This window comes from Aspergillus uvarum (genome assembly GCF_003184745.1).
Source record: "Aspergillus uvarum CBS 121591 unplaced genomic scaffold BO82scaffold_58, whole genome shotgun sequence".
Taxonomy (NCBI): domain Eukaryota; kingdom Fungi; phylum Ascomycota; class Eurotiomycetes; order Eurotiales; family Aspergillaceae; genus Aspergillus; species Aspergillus uvarum.
The window spans coordinates 242,809-261,261 of NW_020291355.1; the positions used below are offsets into that span (position 1 = coordinate 242,809).

Genomic DNA, 18,453 nt, shown 5'->3' on the forward strand with positions numbered 1-18,453 from the left:
ATGAATAGGACTGTATTAGAAGATAGAAAATACAGATTCCTCGCCCTTCCAAGGGGCCCGTTATCGGTCATATAACTTTAATAATGTTTTTAAACCCATACTCCAGTTCTACTTTTCTACTGCGCTTGGTGGAGTCTTGAGCAGGTTCGCTGTGGTAGAGTTGTTGGCAGCATCAGCAGGATCTTCAGGACAATCATATATATCTAGAGGTCGGTGTTTTATTCTGCACTTACCCCTGTTGTTTTCAAGATAAAGTTGTCACCGCAGCAGCCGTGCACCTCTTGAAGAGCTGGTGTATAGGTTCCTTCATGGCCGATGTAGCACATCGGAGTCTCTACATATAAGTCTGGTGGAAGACAGCTTATTAACCTACCAGCTCTGGCAACTGCAGTATTATTAAGATAAAAGACCGGCGACGGTATGACTTCTCCTAATATATTATACCATTTAGGTGGCAATTGATGTCTTTAAAGATCCCAACCTCATCTTTACAGTTGATATTCTGCGGTATTAGATCTGCACTGCCGATCAGAGTTGTCGTAGTTGTACAGTGTCCATTAATCAGTAAGACGCGGCATCGCTTTAAAGTCATATCCTATCGTGAGAGGCTTTCATCTTCAGTCAAGTATCAAATCCCCATCATCAGACAGCTTGGAGAGGAACAAGGACCACAAACCTCGTACAAGAAAAGACACCTGTGACAGCAAAGCTGAGCAATATAGTCCGGCCAAGGACAAGAGAGTGAATCAAAGACGATACTTATATTCTTTACTTTAGTACCGGGAAGCAATGCAGAGGTGAGTGACTGCAGCGCCCACTGTCTTCACCACTTCCACTGACAGAGCATCTTATTCACAGGCTATGAAGTGTTCACTGTTCCCCGTCTGGTTGATTCGCACCGGGGTGCTGTGTCTCAGGCAGATGTGTGCGTGGGCTTCTCGAGGCGAGGATTTCTTCTGGGATGAGATGATGAAGATACATGTTAATGTTGGTGTGTTGGTATCAAGATTCCGCTTTTTATCAGAAAATCAGACTCACCGTGATGTTAAGCTTGAAGCTATTCTCAGTTGCAGTTGGCCGCCGAGGAAAGCGTTTGTCTTCTGAGAAGAGCGTTTGTCCTCCAAGGAACGCGCTTGAGCTTGAGCCTGGGACTGACAGCAACTGGAAGTTAGTCGATGTGCTCAAGATAAGGGAGAAAGTTGATAACACGAAGTAGTCTGGAAAGCAGAGATGGAGAGCTAGGAGAAGGGAAGATTGTTGCGGGTGTCTGCTGCCAACGCCTTAAATATACAGCGATTATTCTACCAGTAGCAGTCAGTGAGAGAAGAATGTACAAAAGTACATAGGATAGGAACAAGTTCAACTATCGAGACACTGGATGTTTAGCTTTGTTAAAATAATGCTTCAAGTTTAGCTTATTGCTAAGAAGATAGGTAAAACAAACTTTACTACCTTCTGTAGACATTAAGCCTGGCAGTCCAAATCCAGAACCGACCTATCCCTATGCAAAAAAACTTCTAAATCAATTTGGATGGCAAGTATTCTGTTCCTTATTCTAAACCTTCTACCTACTCTATCAAAGTTGTTTTCCCATGATAACATGATGGGCTTGCATGTTCCTTCTGACTACTATAAACTTAAGCTTCAAAGACATTAAATTGACTGTAGGTATAATAGTATAAAATCTACTTGCAGCCTACTGCTGAAAAGTCCAGGTATTATTTACTATGTCAAACTGACTGGAAACTACCGGAAAGATAGTGAATGAAGTAGTTGAGGAATTTCATATCGTTGCCTGAAGGTCGTATAGTGAATGTTACTCCCACCTTCCCCCCCCTTTCCCCCCCCCTCCCCCCCCCCCCCAGCTTAAATTCTCTTCATCCTCCATCTTCCTTCTTCCATCTTTCTTCTCCCACCTTTCTACTCACACCTTTATTCTCCCACCTTTCTTCTCCCATCTTCCATCTTCCTCATACCATCCTCTCACTACAATCCACCGGCTTTATCTCCCTCCTTAGGCCAAGTAAGGTTCATATCTCTCTCCTACTCTAAATCTTCAAGAAACCAAAGAGGCGGCAGAGCAAGCCTTAATCTTTGCACTGCTGATCCAAACGTCCTTTGAGCGTCGCGCTTTCATTCATGTGGCATGTCTCCTTAACAGTCCAGCTCATCTACTACACTCTCGAGTAGTACAAACGCCAAGATCATCGTGACTACCCCGGGCAAACTCGTCGCAGCCCTCCGCGACCGTACGATTGTCCCCGAGGAAGTGGGCTTCGTCATTCTGGATGGGGCCCATACCCTCCTGGACCCCAAGACAGGTAGTGGCGACCACTGCAAGATGGCTCTCGAGAGACTTTCCGTGGGGTTGCCAACTTTGTTGGTCATCTGTAATGCAGATGTTCCGATCCCTGACCATATCCTTGCATGGCAGCCAAATTTTGCGAGAATCGAAATGAAGCCCCTAACTCGTAGGGGCAATATCAACCATGTGCACTCGTCCATTGCAAGCTGATATTTATGAAGATCGTGGAAGAGGCCGGCCCGGGTAAGTCTGACTGTCCTTTACATTGAATGTTTACGTATATTCTAACTTATATAGTCTTGACTCTCGTGATTGCGAGAGCCGAGAGCCCAGGAACTACACCGTGTTCTTGGCAGTGACAGGTTCACTCTGGTGCACTCGAGGTTGCCAGATGAGGTCAGGTGGTCGAGGACGTTACAGTTTCTCGAGACGGAAATTTCACCTATCGGTTGCCGGATTCCGCCCTCTGGCCTGAAACTCTCGGACGTTAAACTTATTGTTTTCGCGGAGCCGCCGACCAGATGGGCATCTCTGGCCGATCTTCTGCAGAAGACTGACAACCCCAGGTTTGATTCCCAGCATGCATGGTAAAACAGTCAAGCCACCCAAGATTTCCAGTCCTTATTTCCACCTCCCAGTTACACCTTATTTGAGGGGACAGCTTGCCCTTGGCCAGAGATCCTAAGATTAGACCTTTGTAAGACTTGAAATAACGAAACTGGATCTTACATCTACAAGGAATATTGGTAAAATCATCTCTTGGTTTGATTACTATTTCGAAGCAAGAACATCATTATGGACCCAGAGTCTTCGTTTAGGCATTTGTGATGAAAGAAGCATAGAGAAAAGAAAAAGAAACAGAGAAAAAGAGAAGAAGATCTACCGCTTCGACAGGTTCCTTGCCTATTGAGTTTTGCCGGAAACCGACTGCGACGAGAGGGCCGATCTCTGAAGCCGAGCACGATTCTTGGGCTTGGGCGCGTCAACATAATTGAGATGGAGCGAGTACATGTCCTCACCCGGAATTCGGAAGTACTGGTACTTTTTCATGAACTGCTCCGCTAATTCGACAGTCTCAAAGTCAAAATGCCGGTATCCTGTCCCAAACCCCACTGTCACTGTTGCCTGGGGTCGCAACATCGCGTGTACTTATAGAGACCTTATGTTTCCTTTCTTCTCGAGTCTTGCTCGAGAGTTGGGCGCTATCCAGAGTCGGCGAGGTGACTTGGATTGAATTCAAGCTAGAGGTACTGTCTACTGCACTTTAATGTGCCTCGCCCCAATATGTTGCCAATATGTTCTTCAAGTTGCAGTATTTATGCTCTCTGCTGGCACGGGAAGGGATTGTAATCGATGAACAAACATTCAAAGCTTCTTATTGCCTTAGAATATGACTGTGATAAGACTTCAGAACGTACCGGGCGGGCCGTGGTCACTGGTTTATACGGATCATATATAAGCATTTAGCGGGGCTAGTAACGGGCATGAAGAGTTCCATTGCTTCCGATAGCCTGCTGCAAGCCCTCAGTGGTTTATTAGTCGGAGCATCTTGAGTACAGATAGATCGAAAGAATTCTGCTGAAGAAGTGCTTGCCTTTCAAGCCGCCCGCTTTTTTACCATGCCTCAACGATACGAACCGAGCCAAGTTGTTCAATCGGTGGCAGTTAAGGAAAGGTACAGGCGGGAAAAATGGGCGTTATAGAATAATATTGGTTTCGAATATGACTGCTACCACACTGATGCTGGCAAGGCTGCCGTCTGAGATGTGTGGCGTCTAGCTGCTGAACATGCAGGGGGGGGCCGGCAATTCGAGTTCAACGAAGGCAGGTAGCGGTGGTACTCTATCAGAGGCTGATAAGTTTAATGCTGCAGGTGGATGTGTCGTATTGGCTGTTGATAGGCTTGGTGGTGCATGGTTATGTCTTGTATTGACTGCACCGACAGCGAGTCTTGTGGGTACGCCATTGGAGCAGCTTGTGCCGATTATGCCTTAATCTGCAGGGACGACGATACCTGAGGCTGCATTGGTGTGTACACTCCCGGCTTTCTGTATTCAGACCGGAAGGAGCAGGGATAGAAGTCACAACAGTAGCAGGTTAAGATAGCGGTAACTGCTAGTATTCTATGGAAACGAGAGAAAAATCAGTATATGGGAAGGTGTAATGGGATGAAAGTGGTCTGCGGCTCTGCGTCGCGAAATCGGTCCTAGAACGCTGACCGGACAGTCATGGTTAAGGAACGGAGAGAAGAAAGAGGACAGAGCAGGAAGACAGAGTGAGGTTGATGAGCAGAGACACTCGCTGTTTGAAGGGTAGGCACTGCGTGCGTTGAGGCCTTGAGACTGTTTTATTCCGAGCCTTTCTAGCCTTAGTAGGCTCGGAACTGAATGCACCAATCGCAATTATCACAGAGTACAGTATCTATACCTTTTTTACTTTTTATTTATTTATTTATTTTTTTTTTGCAAGTTGGAGACAGATCGAGCACTTGGATTACAACTATGACAGTGTAGCTGACCACTGGGAAAGTGTGATTTAGCATATTTGCATAGCAGCAGGGCTAGGTCTTATGGTATTGCTGATCACTAGAATTGTTTGTAAAGTAGTAGAAGTAGCTGTAAGGCCCTGGAACAATAGTGACTGCTGGCCATTAAAGTGTATAACGTGCATTAATCCAGCCATGTTGAAAATGCTTTCCCTAAGGCTAATAATACAATAGATGCTATACGGCACCGTTCTCCAGGCACGTCCGATGACCACACGGTATTGTCCTTCAAATTATATTTGGTGAGTTCTGCTCTGCGCTCTGCGCTCTGCCCTGTGTACAGGGAGGAGGAGGAGGCGGGGGATGAGGAGGTATGGGTGATCGTGCATAGAAGCTATCGATGTATGAGAGTCGCGTTACAGTAGTCTCCGTTTTATATGTTGAACACGGACCGGGGCGTTTCCACCGGCTGACATACAAAGGCACCGGTTGCTTGGCACAAGGATTGTTAGCTGGCTGTATATATGCTTAATACAAGAGCTGGCTCGACACGTGCTCACCAATGCTCATAATATCTAGGCAACAGAAGAGGGATGCTTTCTGTATATGGATTGTGATGATGCGCCAAGCCGAATTTCATGTGCCTGGGCTCTTTCTCAGTTGTGTAGGCCAGGTGTGTCAACACAAGAGGAGGATCCAGTCGCGGCTACTAAGGGGACTAGAACTTCAGATGGAACAGAATTAGGTGGTGGTTCTACAACTATTCTGCACACCTTTCTGACTTTCACTTAAGTAGTGATACGAGATTTACATTCCTCGACTATAAAAGATGTCAAGATGCTGATCTAGCCGATTATTTGCGTTAAAGTGTTCTATATCCGCCATAAGTAGCTTGCTAGGGGTAATGGGAGTTGAACCCGTCCCGCCAAAAAAGCCATCTTTCATCTCCCCTTTGCTGTGCCGACTTTCATATCTTAAGATGGCTTGTAGAGTACATTCCCATTGTGCTTGACTATCTACAGAGACTAAGTGGGCTCAGCGGCGCTCATTTGAATCATCATTTCAATGATAGACAGAATAAGGGGGTATTCGAAGGACTGCGGTAGAGATTACCCACATTGTAGTTCAATTACCAGACTATCCTCAAACGACTTCTTATGAAAACCGAGAGATGTACAGACCGATCTTATGTTCTCATCCACGCAACTAACATATCTGGAGCGCAGTGTGAGACGTGATAGTGTATTTCTGGGTCACATTACAATGCTCTTGTTTTCGTTTATTCGACATGGCGTGCGACATGACGGGGGTGAAGGTAACTAAATAACTCGACTTTGTAAATAGAGTCGGCAATCATGCGAGTTGACGGGCAGTCATTAGATGATTGGAATTGTCAGAGAAACATGATTGAGATAGGAAACCAGAATGCCATACGTACAGCGTTCATACATTCAACATAGATATGCAGAGTCCCATATAACAGGCTCGTACGGCAATGTCATCACCGAATTCAAGGGAAGAGGCATGGTCATTGTGCTATGATCGTATGAAAAGGTCAGGATTGCAGGGAGAGATGGTCTCCCAAGTCCTTCATACTGACTTCCCACTTAGGTGGAGTTCTGTTGTTAGGGAATCCCCGCTGGACCTCTGAGAAACACTTCCTAACATAGAATGAACAGTCCCCCCTGACACTGTCACCTTCTTATCCTCATTCCCAGGAAGATTCTCCTCTTCTTTACCACACTCATGAGCTATCTATATAGGAAGATATATACACATTCCATCCATGGGTCTGGGTCATCAAGGCACCTGTGACGCAGTGTGTTTTTTTTGTTTGTATACTCGCGATCGGGCTATATGTGTGAGGCCAGAGGAGGGGCAAAGAGTTTGAGGGACATGGTATGGAAAGAATATTGATGAACTTGCTCATTGTATCACAACACAGACTGTGGCTGCCTTGAGCCGAAAAGTGGTCTGTCAATTGTTCTTGTATTACAGTGCACACTGGAAAATGAGTTTCAACAAGGAGGCCGGATGGTGTAGTTGGTTATCACGTATCGTTAACACCGATAAGGTCCTGGGATCGAGCCCCAGTCTGGTCATCTCTTTTTGCACGGGCAAGCTCGCCACCGTTACTGATATTCTTTGCTTATTACCCTCGAGATTGATGCAACCTGCAAGGCAGAGATGTAGTTCCGAGGACCGCAATACTTCAAACGAAACCCCGAAAACAATATTCTCCGACATGAGGATATTGAACCCTGGCTGTGCGAGAGCGAGTGGCTCCCGTCAGGACCAGTAAGGCGTGAATATAGGCATTGTACTTCGACTATACCTTAACTGTACGTCATGCGGCCTCTAACTTCAGTGCATCTCCCATGTGGGTGTTCGCCAATAACCTCGATCTCCGATGCCCGCCCTCCGATGTTGTATGTGTGATTGGATTTTTTTCATGCACAAAAAAGAGACAACAGAGTATCTGTAGCGCGGCGAGCTTGCCCGTGCAAAAAGAGATGACCAGACTGGGGCTCGATCCCAGGACCTTATCGGTGTTAACGATACGTGATAACCAACTACACCATCCGGCCAATTGATATAAGCATTACTGCATCTTAACAACAAGTCCAAATGCTATGCTAGTAATCATATCAGTACTCTCCATGGGACCTGATACTCTGGAAAAGCAGCAACATGAACAACTCGCCCACCGTTGTGTCGCCTTCGTTGGCAGCCATTCCTTTACCTGGATCATTTCCCCGCACTGACCTGGCATGACATTGAAACCCCACATCTAGACGAACAGACGACTCGTACAATGACAATCAGGTCCACTCACGATGAGCAACTGTCCATCTCAGCCTCGACCTGGATGCCAAGTACGGATAAACCATGTGGGCTCCAGCACCCGAACCACCCAGTCACATTTCACCCTCAGCACCACAGCCGCACGTCGCTCGGGCGGGGTTCAGGGATACTTTACATTAGTGCTGTGCGGCTGATGGGCTTTGCTTCGTCCATTTGTTCCCGCTCCCCTGCCCTCGGACAACGGTCGACATGCATAAACTATTATAGTGTTGTATCTACCGGCGGCGCGGTCTACCCAACGGTTGGGATGCCATTGTGTACCCAGCCGATCATCCGAGCGTGAATTCTCGCGGATAGAGTTCTGCCACACCGTCAGCAATGAGAACATTGGCGTGAAAATGCGCATATGCCTCGTCCGTTTGCGGGATGTGGCCCGAGTCTGTCATACTGATGGCCCATAATGACTGGATCTGACTGACGACATGCGGATATCACCGCCCACCTACAGCAGATTTGCATTTCATCGGTAAGGCCGGCCAATTCACATGGTCGGGCTCAAGGGAGCGCGAGTACTCTTAGGCGTATCAAGATTACGATGTTGTAGTCGGGTAACGTGGGGGAAAACGTTAAGCTCCTTGAATGGCGGCGGTTATCACGCCATGACAGCGAAATGGGGTTTAGGGGTGCGATGGAGGTTGCGATTTGCTGCGGTGGACACGCAGCTTCTACCACTCCCCTTAGTGTGTAGACTAGACCCCAACACTCATTGGCTCGACTCGTCTGGCCCGTCCTTAACTTATCTCGAATCTAGAGTAGTTACTGTGAAGTCCACTTTTTCCGCGACAGAGTTTCACCTGTCCCCTTGCGATCGTCGCAGAAAATGAATCCGCCGGTGCTTGGGGTGGAACCTTTAAACCATTACTGTAGTATTGGTGGTAGTATTTATACATTGTCATTTCCCACCCTCCTCAAACCTACTTGAAATCAGGCCGTTACTTCTTGCACACAATAGGTGGGCTACCTATTCACCTTCACCATGGAGAAGACATCGCAATCCAAGTTCCGCGTGGTCATAGTGGGTGGCTCCATCGCTGGCCTCACACTTGCCCACTCCCTTCTCCGAAATAACATCGACTTTGTTGTCCTGGAGTCTCACAATGACATTGCACCTCAAGTAGGTGCCTCCATTGGCCTTAGCCCGAATGGCAGTCGCATATTCGATCAGATTGGTGTCTTCGACGACATTTATGACCTCGTGGAGCCGCTCCACAGAGAGCTCATCTGGTCCGATAGCGGCAAGCTCATCAACGAGTCGGTCGACCTGCGCCTCATCTTAGAGAGGTAGGTCATTCGCGCCCCCCCATCCAACATCTCTGCTGCGACTGCGTGAGACGTGATGTGTGACCACCCCCCTCCCCCACTGACGGGAAATCAGACATGGGTACCCAGTAGCATTTCTCGATCGCCAGGCTGTCCTCGCAGTCCTCTACAAGCACCTCGGGCCTGCACAGGACCGGGTATTTCTGAGCAAGAGAGTGACGAAAGTGGATCACCTGCCCGAGAAGGTGGTGGTACACTGTGAAGATAACACGAGTTTTGAGGGAGACTTGGTTGTGGGTGCGGATGGCGTTAAGAGTACTATCCGGTATCAGATGTGGGATTACATGGAAGCTCGCGGGCTCATCCACGAGATCGCGGAGGAAAGAACAAGTATGCGACCTCTCTTCTGGGACTGTTTGGCCGGTACTGACTCCGTTCCCTCGTGGGGCACAGGGATGAAGTCGGAATATAACTGTGTGTTTGGCATTTCGCAGCCAACCCCGGGACTGGAACCCGGGCTGCTTCATCGGACGTATGGCAAGGATTGGTCATTCCTGGTGATTTCAAGCAAGGGTGGGCGCGTCTACTGGTTCTTCTTCACCAAGATGGATCAGGTCTATACGGGCAACGAGACCCCTCGGTATAGCCAAGACGATCTCGAAAAGCACATAGCAGCCTACCTGAACAAACCGGTCACCGATACCGTGCCATTCTCAGAGGTGGTTCAGAGAACGATAACGCGAACAATGGTTCCTCTGGAAGAAGCCCTTTTTAAGCACTGGTGCATGGATCGCTTTGTCTGTATTGGTGACTCGATCCACAAGGTATGTTGAGCTGCGAGCTATACGTGGTAGTGCCGCTGATTTCTTGGTTACACAGATGACCCCCAACCTGGGCCAGGGCGGGATGAGTGCCATTGAGAGTGCCGCGTCTCTAGCTAACAGCCTAGCCGCGTTGGTCCAAAACTCGTCCGAGGAGAGTATCCCTGTCATTGAGATTGACCGCTGTTTGAAGGCCTGGGAGGAAGTGCGACTTGCTCGTCTCCCCCCCATATATTCAGCAGCTGGTGATTTGACTCGGATTGAGGCTTTGGCGTCCCCGAAATATAGATTCATTGCGCTCTGGGTACTTCCACGCCTTGGCCGCTACCTGTTGGATATCAACTCCAAGAATATGTCCAGGGCCGTCAAGCTCGACTGCGAGCCAGTCCCGGCAAGGTCATTGCAATGCACCATGCCGTACACTGACAGCTACCCTTACACACCCGCGGACAAGGCCTGGAAGCGAGCCCTTTGGACTGCTCCTTTGGTAGGCTGTTACGCTGCTGCGAGCGCGACCATGGGGGCTGTAATCCAGAAGCTCATGCCATACCTCATTACGCAAATCAGCCAAGGAACCTGGACCGCCAGCAATGGCGAAGTCATTAGCCTGACCAAGCCGGTCTACCACATCTCACTTCTGGACAACCTCCTCCGGCCCATGATTCTCTGCTTTTTGCCCTCGATCAGCGGGACCGACCCATACTCTCGGCTTCAGATGCTGTCGTTTATAACCGACCTGGGCCCAGTGTATGGCATCTGGCTCCTGGAGAGTCTCCGCGGAGCCGAGTCGTGGTACAGAGTGTTACTGTAAGCATTCTCCCACCCAATTCTTCGGCACCCAGCAGCACCTAACCTTGCATCACCATAGACCCATAACAGCCGGCGTCGCCTTCCAACTCCGCGGAATCGGCCTGATAGCTCCTCTCTACTACGCAGCCGAATACATCACCGCACCCCTGGGCCGCATCCTCCCAGGCCACAACCGCATTATCGACCCCTCCACGACGGGGTCCTTGCTGATCTCCCTCCTGGGTAGCTACCACCTCACCACCTACGCCAACTTCATCCCCGGCACCGTCGAAACCCGACGCTGGTACAATGCCATCTGGCAATTGTTCCCCGTGACGGTGCCCCTCCTCCAGCTCCCGATCGCCCGCCTCGCGAAGCGCCTCTTCCCCGCCCCGCCGCCGGCCGACCCGGACGCTCGTCGCAAGACGTGCAGGAGAAACATCCGCACCGTGCGGTTCTTCTATCGCACCCTCGCCCTCGTCTCCGGTCTTACTTTCATCTACACGCGCCTCACCAAGCCTCGGGGCGCCTCTGTGGCCAGTCTCTTCCTCCCAGGTCTGACGGAGCACCTCGCCCCCGTGACCTCGTTTCCGCAGGGGATTGCGCGATTCCTGCAGTATGACCAGGTCATCTCCATGGCAAGCGGGTTCGTGTGGCTGGCGTTGAGGTTCCGGGAGTTGCAGCAGCGACAGCAGGCGCGGTCCGAGGTAACGTTCTTCTCCTGGTGGAAGGTCGTCGGGGCGTGCGCCGCGTCGACTTTTGTGCTAGGGCCGGGTGCTACGTTTGCTCTGGGCTGGGGATGGAGGGAGGAGATGTTGGAGCGCATGGCGGTGTCAATGCAGTACGGTGGTAGTTAGCCCCGAGAAGGGAGGAGTAATCGTCTGGTGGGATGCCAGCCACCGTCCCCTAACGGATGCGTTTTTTTTTTATTCTTGCGAGTTATAGAAAGTTAGTCAAGCTTTCTTTCTAGTTAGATATTGTGGCATATAATGAAGGGGCCCGGGCCCTGGCCACTGATTATACCATTTTTTGTGCTTGGTTCCCGGCATACGCAGTACCTAGGTAAAGACGTAATAATCATTATCATATTCCCTATCCCTCCTTATTTTTAACTCATCAAATCAGAAGGTTCGTCATGCGCTAGCGCTGAAGAGTTCCTCGCCAACGTCGAAGGCGGCCTTGAAGGTCATGCGGCCGTCTGTGAGGGGCCTTGAGACTCACCAACCGCCTTGACTTTGAACTGGGGGAACCAACCCAGTTTCATACTTAGGATTATGTTTCTAAAACAAATCTAGTAGTGAGGTTTATTCTTACTGTTCATAAGGCCTATGATCAATCCAGACAGATGATGTATTTACTTCCCTTCTTCATTTTGGTTGATAAGTACGGAGAAAGTGCCCTATCTAGCGCTTCTATATAGGCATAGATCAGGTGTTGTTGAGTGGGACTAGTTATCCTGTTTCAAGGCGAGTACGCTGAGTACGACTTAATTAACTGACTCACTGACTACCTTGCTAGCTTTCGAAATTCCGAACTTCCTGAATAGTTCTTCCGAGCCGAGCTCAGCAGTATACTGCGTAGTCGACAAAGATTAGCACGAGTGATCAACGCTCTGCTAGCGACTTTCCTTTGGCGTCATGTGTCGACTACTGGTTCCCTTCTGCGGGGGAGAAAGTGAGCGCCAGACTAAGGACATACCTTCACATTTTGAGTCCTAGCCACTCAGTAGTTACATTGATCTGAAACGCCGCTTTGGAATCTACAGAACCAAAAGGGGCCCGTGGTCTGACGCTTGACAGTCAGTTACTCTATGCTGGTCTTGCTGCGTAAGTGCATGCGAGACTAGCTCAATTCGGTATGGCTTATGATGCGAAATGATACACGGCGATTGCTTACACACTTAGATCGAACACACATGCTCTGATCAAGCACCTACATCTTCTCCCAAAGCCAGAATTCGAGAAGCTGATTCCCAAGCATAATATGGCCCAGGATCAGAGCCCACTCGAGGGAGCTGAAGTATCAGAACGATCCTCCGTGGCAGTCGTTAACCGCGATCTGTGCTCGGAAACTATTGCTGCAATTGTTGATAACTCCGTAGGGGATGTGGAAAAGCTAATCAGCGATGGTGCTTTGAATGTGAGGTTCGAATATACTTTCGACTTTTGGCTGAAAGAGTCCCGGTATGGATCACGCGAAGCTAAACCTGCTGCTAGGCAGCAGGAATGGACACCCCTCATCCTCGCTGCGAGTTTGGGACAGGATGACATCGTCCACTTACTACTGCGCAGTCATGCCGATGTGCATCATACGACTAGCGATGCAGAGACAGCCTTGCATCACGCTGCTCTCAGGGGCCATGCCAGGATTGCATCGGCGCTCCTGGCAAAGCATGCGGTGGTTGATGCTCGGAAATCCGATGATGTTACACCTTTGATGTATGCCTGCTGGGAGGGTCACCTTGAATGTGTTCGAGTGTTGGTGAGCCACGGGGCCAATGTAACCTTGTCTGACTCTCTAGACTGGACTCCGTTGTTCTTTGCCGTCTGCGAGCATCAGAGCGAGATCGTGCGACTTCTACTACAGACCCCCGGCATCCCGCGATCAGACCGAAGGCGAATGCTTAACGCCCAGAGTCACGAGAAGAAGGCCACGCCCCTGAGAGAGAGTATTTATTTACGGGTGAAATAATGTACCAAAGAACTACTTGCCGACCCAGATGTTGACGTGACCATTGCCGACCACAAGGGTGACACGCCAATGTCAGTGAGCGCAGCTGTAGGCGATTTCCCGACGCTCTTGCAGTTATTTCAGATGCCCATTTATAGCATCACCGATCTGCTCGAGTCCTCGCCCCGCTTAGCGACGCCCCGCGAACTCAAGCGAGTGGAAAAGGTCCTACTGGATGAATTCACTCGTCTCGAACCATGGGAGTCAAACCTCCCCTGCGTCATGCAATGGGTGGTAGTGAACGGCAGTCTGCCCTTGGCACAGAAGTGCCTGGACACTCTGCCAAGCCTCATTGACTATTCAGGTCCCATGCGAGCAACATGGCTACATATCGCGTCGCGGTTTGATTACGGCGAGTTGGCTAGAAAGTTGATCACGTATGGTGTCGATGTCTACGCCATCACAGAGCGTGGCATGACTGCCCTTCATCTGGCTTGTGTTGGAGGGCATAGCGTCACGGTGAAATATCTCCTGGAGCACCTCACAAGCCAGGCGGGGAAGCAGGCGCCTGGGCCGGGGGCTGCAACCCCGCGCGAATGCGATGCAACGAGATTGATCAAGTTCATCATCGCAGATAATGAGCTTGGAGAGTCCGCAATCAGTCTATCTGCGAAGGCCAAGGGTAGAGGTACCAGTGACATACTGTGGGCGGAAATCGAAGCCTTTGCAAGCAACAAGGAGAACTTGAAGCGCTTCTCTCACGCCGATCTCGAGCGACTGATGGAGCTTGCAGCCCAATTTGAGGAGCCTGGTAGTGAACGGATACTCAGGGTCCTATTACATCTTTTACATCCGAAGGCCGTCGAGAAAGAAACCGAAGTTGACACTTCGAGCTGGACAACTCTGCACTGGGCTGTGCAGAGTGCCAGGCCGGAACTGGTCTGGTTGCTGCTTTCGAACGGAGCACACTTGAAGAAGAAAGAGATTAGTCAAGCTGTGCAGATACTGGAAAGCAGGACCCATAATGGTTCTCAGTCCGAGGCTGATTCGGTCATTTCTCATCTCCTCAGGAGCCCGCCGCGGGTTAGCGCTCACGCGGCCATTGAGGACGACTTTCACCAGCCTGAGAAACCGATCCCTAGAGCTGAGAGCAAGCATTTCATTGAAAACAATACTGGAATCATCGTGGATTTCATGGATGAAGCGGGATTTGTGATGAAACGGCGAACCATGGGTGAGATTATCTACGACAAAGGGCCTGAACTTATCCTGTCGCATGTTGACAAGCATGACTTTTCGAGCTTGACCCAATTGAAGCAATACCTGAAAGACCCGACCCAACGATCGAGCTCGATTGACCTGGAGTCACCCAATGAATTGGGATTCAGATCTGCCAAGACAAAAGCGACTATAGACCAGAAAACTGTTGCTGATCGACCGGCAATGTCAAGGCGAGAACAGCAACTGGAGAGGAATGAGAGCACTACTCCTAGACAACATCTGACCGAGAAAGAGTCAAGGGATTTCCGATGGATTCACACTCCCGTCCACAATGTACGTGCTGAGCTCTGAATCCGATTGTCCGAGTCCGACACTAACAAGGTCAAATTCTGAGTAGATGCGACTGGCCGAGGTATGTCCGGAGCTTTGATTCAGAGCAAAGATTGGCAATTCAAGCCATGTGATCGCTCATTGGACCTGGTAGGACCTTATCACGCGGATTGGGGTCGATTCTCGCAAGACAAAAGAGGAGCACGAGTACTTGATGAAACTCTTAAGGCTAGGCTTGGTTGAAAGCCCTGCAGGGGGTGGGAAACGATACATAAGGCCACAATTACTGGTGGGAGCTTGCTCAAGAATATCTTTGATTATTTCTACCCACTAAGCACTTTCAGGTCACTGCTCCCATGAACAAAACTGGAAGGACAACCCCAGGAGAAACTTCGAATATGACGGTTCCTGCCGGCGAGGATGAAGAATCCCTGGCAGCAGCGCTTTATGTGTGATCCTCTTGTTCGCAACAGATGCTCGGTAGTCTAATTTTTGACAGATGCCGTTTCTAACGGTTTCCGAGATTGGAGGGATGGGTTCGAAGTCGGATGGAATCGAAGTTTCATCTAAAGCAGCAACATCGACCACAGAATCAAAAGAGAACCGACTCGCGTTGAATGTCCATGAGCGTATGACTCTCGATCAATATTACTACAGCATTGTGGCGGATACCACCGTCCGAGACCGCGAACAGGTCCTTTCTCGATACCTGGAATGGCGAGATAGTGGAGATTATCTCATGACCCATTCTCGCAAAGGAGAAAAGGAAGTCGGGACTTCTAGCGAACTATCTCGGAAAGTTTCAGTGTTCTCAGTTGATCAGCTATGGCTATGGATTGTTGATGACGGTGTGGGCATTTAGTTCCTGCTTTCCGCAGGCTTGAAGTACTCATCCCGCTCTTTCCAATTACTGACTGTCGCTAGCGACCATCGTGACTGCCAGCACATGTGACTTTCAGTCCTTTGTCGATCTCGTTTTGGAAGACCTGGTGTTCAGTGAGTCGCGAGGCAGGCATCCTAGCCCGAGGACAGCTCCTGAAATGATGGAAACTATTTTGAGAGTCATCACGGGTCCGCAGATGCACAGCGTCAGCGTCGAAGGCAACCACAACCTGAAGCAGCCCCTGGAGATCTTTCGGGATACTATTCGACTCGTGGTGAGTGTGGAAAAGTGGCATTTGTTCCGGTCCCGTTTCGCTCGATCAGATCACTAAGACTCCTCCGTAGGCCGAAGAGGAAACTAAAATGACGAGAGCTTTCATTGAAGAGGTTGTCGGGGCATCAACTGGCGCTGATCCCCTACCTAGGCGGGACTTGGGCTTGGAGTTCCAACTCCTGTACGAGATCAAGGACATTTAGAATGAGTTGGACATCCTTCTTGCACTGACCAAAGCACAAGAGTCGGTGTGCTCTTCAAGCTACCTTGCCGCACTGGAGAATCTCGCACCCTCCAGGCGCGCTCTGCGCACAGAGATACAGGCCGTGCAGCGAGAGGCTCAAAGCACACGAGAATCAGTGAGTCTTGAAATTACAGCATCAAGCTCCGCGTCTGTTAATTTCCGAAACCATTTAGATAAACACACTCCTGGATATCCGACAGAAACACACCGGCAATCAAGACGCCGAATTCGGACGACAGCAGGCTTATACCACGATGGTCTTCACCATTGTTACGATTGTCTTTGTGAGTGTGCCCTGCGGCGGCGAGGCGATATCTTCAATGGGAAATGCATACTGACACCACACTCGCAGCTTCCCCTCTCGTTTCTTACATCCCTTTTTGCATTAAACATCGCCGTCTTTCCCGAATCCCCCTACCCCAATCAGTGGATCTTTCCCATTCTGTGTGAGTAGTGCGTCTACCGCGAAAATATGCCAGGTGCTAATGGCTGCATAGTCGGGTGTTCCGCCGCCTTTTCCATTCCAGCGACTGTGGTCGCTCTCAATGTCAACGAGTTGGTGATGAAACCATATTATCGCTGGCGCCTCTCATCTCGCCCGAAGCGAGACCCATGGGAAGGGCGTCACCGAAGAAAAGAAACCAAGGACAGCGACAAGGCGGACAATCTACCAGTGGAGAGCGTTCCTCGTGGTGGAGGGATATTGAGTATCGCTACAGCTCTGCAAAGAATGAGTCCATCTGGAGGTTCCTTCGTCGCTAGGAGATTGAGAAACAAGAAACTTGAAGGGTCGGAGGGGCGAGACTGGGATACATCTGTGTGTTGATTGAACTGAATCAGTTCTTGATTCCTTTTGCGGTGGCGAAACCATATTTTAGGTTGTTCCCAGACCCTCATCAGGGAGCATTCTCCTGGTTATTGACAAAGCCAAGCATGATAAATTATGCTTATTCACTGAACAGTCAATCAAAGTGTCAGTATTGAAGAGTCATGGTTATGGTAAATTTAGCCATACAAAGAAGACCAAACTAGTAATCAAGGCCTGGTAGAGGTCAACAATGCCAAATCTAGAGAAAGACCAGAGACTAGAAGCCAAGCAAGCAAGCGCCCAAGATTTGATTCGATGTTTAAGACAAGAATATTATACCGTTATCGTAGTAAGTTAGCTTATACTTCCGGCAGTTCACACTATACCGCATCCAGTAATCCGTCGTCACTCCTTCCCCGCCAAGAGTCTGGAATGGTTTCCGCTGCTGAGTTCATACAACATGTACTTCTGTAACACCCACCGACCACCTTGATAACCTCGACACCGTCACTCTTTCAGATACCTTGAACCGTCACGAGCTGCATCAAACACAACCGAGTCACGCACGTTACCACATCAATCCCCACCTTCTTTTCTCGCATCGAACACCCTAACCTCAGCAATGCCGTGAACCGAAAGATCTCCATCCAACTACGCCATCCTTTCGCCCACAAACCTACAACCTCATATTACCACCGCACCACAAAATGCCCGAATCAACAACCCCAACCCCAACCTCACCCACACCCACCCACCCCCACCCCAACGCCTCCACCACCGACCACTACGCGCCAACCCAAACCCAACAACCGCGCCGCAAAAGATTCCGCTTCAAATCCCCCTCCCGCCCCAGCTCCAGCTCCAAGCCCAAAGACAGAACCCAATCCAATGTCAACCCCAGAGACCCCCTCGCAAAAGAAACCCGCCACACCGCGCACCGCGCCCGCCGCGCGCACCGCAACCGGCACCCTGACCCTCGCCGCCCCGACAAAACCACCAGCCCCCCCACCCCCGACCCCATGTCCACCGCACCAACACCAACAGCAGCCCTCGACCCCGACACCGCCTTCCGGGAATCCCTCTTCGACGCCCTCGGCGACGACGAAGGCGCCACCTACTGGGAATCCGTCTACGGCCAACCGATCCACACGTACGCCATCCCCAGCGTCCCCACGGGCCCGGCGGGGGAGCTCGAGCAGATGGACGAGGAGGAGTACGCGGCCTACGTGCGGAGCAAGATGTGGGAGCGGACGCGGGAGGGGATGCTCGAGGAGCAGGCGCGGTTGCGGGCGGAGCGGCAGCGGAAGCGCCAGCAGGAACAGCAACGGCAGGCGGGGGAGAGCAGCAGATGCGCGTTCGACGAAGCCATCGAGGCGAGTCTGCGGCGGGGAAGGGAGCGGAAGCGTGAACGGGCGTGGAGGGAGGGGTGGGCGAGTTATTTGGGGTGTTGGGGGAGGTTGGATCGGGCTGTTGCTGGTACCCAAAAGAGGAAGGAGGGA

General features: G+C 50.3%; 5 protein-coding genes and 2 non-coding genes across 7 annotated transcripts; 6 read left to right on the forward strand and 1 right to left on the reverse strand.

The window, feature by feature from the left end:
• The first annotated feature begins 6,818 nt into the window (after positions 1-6,818).
• Positions 6,819-6,892, forward strand: BO82DRAFT_t262. The gene has a single exon. It is a non-coding gene; the product is annotated as a tRNA-Val (tRNA).
• A 412-nt stretch (positions 6,893-7,304) lies between these two features.
• Positions 7,305-7,378, reverse strand: BO82DRAFT_t263. Its single transcript has one exon. It is a non-coding gene; the product is annotated as a tRNA-Val (tRNA).
• A 1,215-nt stretch (positions 7,379-8,593) lies between these two features.
• Positions 8,594-11,527, forward strand: BO82DRAFT_386051 (FAD-dependent oxidoreductase). Its single transcript, XM_025638226.1, has 5 exons — positions 8,594-8,936; positions 9,031-9,305; positions 9,369-9,739; positions 9,795-10,543; positions 10,605-11,527. Exons 1-5 carry the CDS (start codon positions 8,632-8,634, stop codon positions 11,380-11,382), a joined length of 2,478 nt encoding a protein of 825 aa, XP_025488487.1. The 5' UTR covers positions 8,594-8,631; the 3' UTR covers positions 11,383-11,527.
• A 1,227-nt stretch (positions 11,528-12,754) lies between these two features.
• BO82DRAFT_241199 (ankyrin repeat domain-containing protein) lies at positions 12,755-13,117 on the forward strand (the record flags this gene model as incomplete). Its single annotated transcript, XM_025630789.1, has 1 exon — positions 12,755-13,117. A coding segment is annotated over one exon (363 nt), but the record flags the coding sequence as incomplete, so codon positions are not given.
• On the forward strand, positions 13,103-16,357 carry BO82DRAFT_159983 (ankyrin repeat domain-containing protein). The gene is made up of 8 exons (XM_025630250.1): positions 13,103-14,749; positions 14,814-14,828; positions 14,901-15,035; positions 15,091-15,195; positions 15,246-15,594; positions 15,671-15,903; positions 15,974-16,261; positions 16,320-16,357. The coding sequence occupies exons 1-7, from the start codon at positions 13,286-13,288 to the stop codon at positions 16,103-16,105; spliced, it is 2,433 nt and encodes an 810-aa protein (XP_025488489.1). The 5' UTR covers positions 13,103-13,285; the 3' UTR covers positions 16,106-16,261; positions 16,320-16,357.
• Positions 16,225-17,175, forward strand: BO82DRAFT_357535 (uncharacterized protein). The gene is made up of 3 exons (XM_025636044.1): positions 16,225-16,430; positions 16,499-16,592; positions 16,644-17,175. The coding sequence occupies exons 1-3, from the start codon at positions 16,401-16,403 to the stop codon at positions 16,970-16,972; spliced, it is 453 nt and encodes a 150-aa protein (XP_025488490.1). The 5' UTR covers positions 16,225-16,400; the 3' UTR covers positions 16,973-17,175.
• A 253-nt stretch (positions 17,176-17,428) lies between these two features.
• BO82DRAFT_422149 (uncharacterized protein) lies at positions 17,429-18,430 on the forward strand (the record flags this gene model as incomplete). The annotated part of the gene is made up of 1 exon (XM_025640194.1): positions 17,429-18,430. A coding segment is annotated over exon 1 (769 nt), but the record flags the coding sequence as incomplete, so codon positions are not given.
• Between the last annotated feature and the right edge of the window lie 23 nt (positions 18,431-18,453).